At 49.7% G+C, this 5640-nt stretch overlaps 1 protein-coding gene across 1 annotated transcript in view; it reads right to left on the bottom strand.

Moving 5' to 3' along the window:
- Positions 1–908: 908 nt before the first annotated feature.
- Positions 909–5640, bottom strand: part of LOC146267675 (zinc finger matrin-type protein 4) — a 53788-nt gene continuing 49056 nt past the window's right edge. Inside the window, 1 exon segment of the mRNA XM_084709882.1 lies at positions 909–1068. Coding sequence (XP_084566008.1) covers positions 1047–1068 — 22 coding nt within the window. The 3' untranslated portion in view covers positions 909–1046.

Raw genomic sequence — 5640 nt, 5'->3', positions numbered from 1 at the left:
CTCTGTGTGTGTGTGTTTGTGTGTGTGTTTGTGTCTCTGTGGTGTGTGTGTTTGTGTGTCTGTGCCTCTGTGTGTGTGTGTGTTTGTGTGTGTGTCTGTGTCTCTCTGTGTGTGTGTGTTTGTGTGTGTGTGTCTGAGTCTCTCTGTTTGTGTGTGTGTCTGTGTCTCTGTGTGTGTGTGTGTGTGTCTGTGTCTCTCTGTGTGTGTGTTTGTGTGTGTGTGTGTGTCTGTGTCTCTCTGTGTGTGTGTTTCCCTGTGTCAAGGACACAGTTCACCACCACATACTGACATAGGCCTCCACCTTATCACTTGCATGTGCAGTGTATTAAATATCCTCTTCTACTCAAACACTCTCGTGTGAACATTGATTAATATGAACACTGGATAGTCGGAGAGATGAAGTGGGCTGTGCTGGTCTGGGTGCTATAGTAACAAGGGTTCTAATCTACGACGATCATTAAACTGTGACCTCCATGGAGGACGTCTCTCTGACATCAGGATCAGGGTCAAGGTCAAAAGTCATACAGAGGTCACCCAGCTCTTGTCATCGAGACAGCATGGGGATTTGAGAAACATACACACACTTAAATATATATTTATATATATATATATTCTGTATATATATATATATATATTCTGTATGTATAGCAAACACTTAGGTGTTTCACAACCTCGGAGAAACTGTGAAAGATTAAAAGATATCTATAAATATCTGACAGCACACATACACAGGCTGACACACATACATACATTTACACTCACACACACGTACGCAGATGTACATACGCTGATATACTGTCCACACACACACATACTCTCACTCACACACACACGCACATTTACCATCACAAACACACACGCAGTGACGCACACTGGCACAATCTTCTCTCTATAGTTGTAACGATCTCTTTCCAGCTGTGTCTTTATTATGAACATTTGCAGTTCAAATTCTCATTTGCAGTCGCTCTCTCTTCCTTCCATCTCTCCCTCCTCCCATCCTTCCATTCTCCATGCTGAAGGTTGACATCTTCCTCTGCTCCCATCCCTCACTGTTGATGTTGCTTCAGACTGGAGAGAGCAAGAGAAAGAGAGAGAAAGACAGAGAGAGAGAGAGAGAGGGGGGGGAGAGAGCGGGGGAGAAAGAGTGAGAGGGGGAGAGAGGGGGGAGAGAGCGGGGGAAAGTGGAGGAGAGGGAGGGAGAGAAAGAGGGACAGATAGAGAGAGATAAAATAAGGGTTAAGGGGGGTCAGTGAGGCCCAGACAGAATGATTGGAAAGGTGGCATGATACACAAACACAGCCCATTGATGGGAAGGTGCTGAAACGCTGAAGTCATTGTCTCAGAACAACATCAAGGAGAGAGTAAATAATGGTTTAGAGGCTGTAATGGAACTGGTTTAGAGGCTGTAATGGTACTGGTTAGAGGCTGTAATGGTACTGGTTAGAGGCTGTAATGGTACTGTATAGAGGCTGTAATGGTACTGGTTAGAGGCTGTAATGGTACTGTATAGAGGCTGTAATGGTACTGGTTTAGAGGCTGTAATGGTACTGGTATAGAGGCTGTAATGGTACTGGTTTTCTGGGACACCAGCCTGCTGTCTGGGACACACCAGCCTGCTGTCTGGGACACCAGCCTGCTGTCTGGGACACACACCAGCCTGCTGTCTGGGACACACCAGCCTGCTGTCTGGGACACACCAGCCTGCTGTCTGGGACACCAGCCTGCTGTCTGGGACACACCAGCCTGCTGTCTGGGACACACCAGCCTGCTGTCTGGGACACCAGCCTGCTGTCTGGGACACACCAGTCTGCTGTCTGGGACACACACCAGCCTGCTGTCTGGGACACCAGCCTGCTGTCTGGGACACACCAGCCTGCTGTCTGGGACACACCAGCCTGCTGTCTGGGACACACCAGCCTGCTGTCTGGGACACACCAGCCTGCTGTCTGGGACACACCAGTCTGCTGTCTGGGACACACCAGCCTGCTGTCTGGGACACACCAGCCTGCTGTCTGGGACACACCAGCCTGCTGTCTGGGACACCAGCCTGCTGTCTGGGACACACCAGCCTGCTGTCTGGGACACCAGCCTGCTGTCTGGGACACACCAGCCTGCTGTCTGGGACACACCAGCCTGCTGTCTGGGACACCAGCCTGCTGTCTGGGACACACCAGCCTGCTGTCTGGGACACCAGCATGTTTTACTCAGACTCAGGAGGCTCCAGAAGATGGACTGACGCTCGCTACAAAGAGACCCAGTCCTGAGACAATGCAGGAAGGTTAATGTGGCCGCTGTAGGCCTCCTCTCTGACATGAAGACAGCATGTCTAAGTGGAACACATAACCCACCTTGGTCTGCCAGAACTTAGGGCTAGAGGAGAGAGGGGGAGACCGGGGCACCTCTACAGCAGGGCTAACAGGATTTGCTAAAGACTTTCTGTCAGAGACACACTCAACCCCCCCACCCCCCATTCTGTAACCAATGTTTTGGCAGCTGTCAGCCAATAGCAGCATGTTTTCATTATCTTGGCAGCTGTCAGCCAATAGGAGCATGTTTTAGTGTCCCGGTGCCTGTCAACCAATAAGAGCATTTCTTTAGTGTTCTGGCAGCTGTCAAACAATCATAGTAAGTTTTTTGTGTTCTGGTAGCTGTCAGCCAATGGGAACATGTTTGTTATGTGTGTGAGAGTGTGTGTGTGTGTGTGTGCACTCCAACTGTCGCGGTCTCAAGATGTTCTTGACACATTCCACAGACACAGCACTCAACTTGCTGTTGAGGTGTTAATAATTGCAGTGTTTTTTTTGGGGCACTGTGCTATGCGCTACAATAGTTCAGATGTGTGTAGCACTGAAGTTAAATAATTGAGATGTTATTATGTTTTGCACTGTAGTATTATCTGTAACTGTAGTATTATCATTTAGTCACCGTGCCTGGTAGCTGAGATGTTAGAGAATGTGTCTGGTAAATGCCTGGTAAACGCCGCAACCTCCGCTCCATATCCCCCTCCCATTTCTCCTCCATAGTAACATCCTCCCTCCCATTGACGAGTTCATGTCCCACCCCACCGACACTGCCACTGCCCAGATTTGTTAAGAAGCTCTTAATGCTAAGATCTTCTTAGGAACGTTCTAAGAGCGCTCTAGAACGCTCGGGGAAACCCGGCCATTAACTGCATCACTGTCCCCTGTCAACCAGGCCTGCACGATCTTCTCCCTCCTGCCCGTGGCTTACGGAAGTTATTCGTGAAGAACGGTCCACTGTTTGGGCAGCTGAGAGGAGATGGCGCAAGTCTGGACCTTGATAAGTATCACTCCCTCCTCAAATCCTTCTCTTCTCACATAACTGGTGCTAAAACCCTCTTCTCCACCCTTCTTAACCCACCCCCTCCCTCCTCCCTGACAGCAGACGACTTCTCCTCCTTCTTTGAGAAAAAAGTCGCAGACATTAGCAGTCAGTTCCCTGAGCCCACCTTCCCTACCCACTCACCCTCTATGACTGACCCAACTAAATGTTTAAACTCTTTCTTTCCCCTGTCTGAGGCAGAGCTCTCTGATCTCATTCTCTCTTATTGCCCCACCTCCTGTCCCCTTGATTCAATCCCCTCTCCTCTCTTCCAAACCACTTCTCCCTCCATCATAGCTTATATTCTCCATGTCCTTAACTCTTTTCTTACTTCTGGCACCTTCCCCTTTGCTTTCAAACAGGCCAGAGTTAGCCCTCTACTCAATAACCCTCCCTTAACACTGCCGTCCTCCAGAACTACAGACCGGTATCACTGCTACTCTTCTTTTCAAAAACAATTGAACTCGCTGTATCTAACCAACTGTCAAACTTTCTCTCTCAGAACAACCTGCTTGATCCCAATCAATCAGGCTTCAAGACTGGCCACTCCACAGAGACTGCCCTCCTTTCAGTCACCACTCCCCTTCTGTCTGCCAGAGTGGCTTCGAGGTCATCCGTCATCATTCTGCTGGACCTTTCTGCAGCATTTGATACGGTTAACCATCAGATCCTGCTCGCCAGACTTTCTGAGATGGGCATCACTGGCACTGCACTTCAGTGGATCTCATCCTACCTGTCGGGAAGATCCTACCAGGTCTCCTGGGGAGGCAAAGTGTCAGGCCCTCGCCATCTCTCCACTGGTGTTCCACAGGGCTCCTACCACTGACGACACGCAGCTGTACCTGTCGCTCCCCCCGACTGATCCGGGGATATCAGCTAGGATTGAGGCCTGCCTCACAGACATCTCCGCCTGGAAGACCAAGCACCACCTCCAGCTGAACCTCGCCAAAACAGAACTCCTCATCATCCCGGCCAAACCCTTCATCTCCCACAATCTCTCAATCACCCAGGGATCTGCAACGTAGACCCCTTCATCCTTTGCCAGGAACCTCGGGGTTACCATGGATGACAAGCTCTCCCTCAGCTGCTAGTCCAAGCACTTGTCCTCTCCAAGTCTGACTACTGCAACTCACTGCTCGCCGGTCTTCGAGCATGCGCAACCCGGCCTCTTCAGAGGATTCAGAACGCAGTGGCCCGCCTGGTCTACAATCTACCCAGACGCTCCCATGTTACCCCACTCCTCATCTCCCTCCACTGGCTTCCCATCATGGCCCGAATCAGATTCAAGACCCTGGTACTGACCTTCCGAGCGGTGAACGGGACTGCACCCGACTACATCAAGTCTCTCCTCCAGCCTCACACTGGAATCAACTCCCAACTTCCATCAGAGACATTGACTGTCTCTCCACCTTCAAGAAAAGGCTCAAGATGCACTTGTTCCGGGAGTACAACGGTACATAGGAATGATTTGCTGGACCTGATATTAGTTTCCTCCAGGAACACAAAGACTCATAGTGAGAGACTTGTTGCTATTGTTAGTTAGTTATAACTGATTTAACTTATTGTACCCGCTGTGAATTATATCATTGTTGCTTGCTTTTCTACAGGTACACTCATGCACTTTTGAGGTTCATGTTGTTTAATTGTAACTTGTTTAACTGCATGCTGTTATGGTCCTTTCCATTGGCTCTTATCTGGTTTTTCACAATGTATGCTTCATGTTTTGGCTACCCACATTTTTGGGGGCTATCTCGTTGTTATGCTCAGTATGTACTTTTGTAAAGCTCTCTCTTGGAAGTCGCTTTGGATAAATCGTCTGCTAAATGAATACATGTAAATACAGAGCGCTCCTTGACTCTGACCACCTAATGGAGTTAGACATACCTAAAGTTGGAGAGATCTTCTTCTGTCTACATCCTCCTCAACTCCTCCTGCCATGGTGTTCCCAGGTTCTTGTTCCCTTCCCAACCACTCCTTACTTCCAACGCTTCCCCCGCTCTCAGGCTCTGCTGTCCAGACGCCCTCAAGTGTGAGTCCCCACTCCGGCCTCCTTCACCCCCAGGCTCCTGCCTGGTAACTGTCCACCTCCTGCTCTCTCAGCCCTGGAGGTTTAGTCCAGAGAAGGAGGCTCCCTCTGGGGTTCCCAGGACGGTGGGGTTGGCCAGACTCATCATCCACATCAGGCTCGGCGTGCTGCCAGCCCACTATATCCACTATTTGTATACTTTGAATAAATAGGAGTTGTCTTCAGCTCTCTTCTCTCCTCCTCTCTCTGAGTTTGTACATGCTGTTCTTGTC

This window comes from Hypomesus nipponensis, chromosome 11 (assembly GCF_054491055.1).
Source record: "Hypomesus nipponensis isolate SF chromosome 11, ASM5449105v1, whole genome shotgun sequence".
In the NCBI taxonomy this organism is placed as follows: domain Eukaryota; kingdom Metazoa; phylum Chordata; class Actinopteri; order Osmeriformes; family Osmeridae; genus Hypomesus; species Hypomesus nipponensis.
This window is presented reverse-complemented; position numbering and strand designations above follow the sequence as displayed.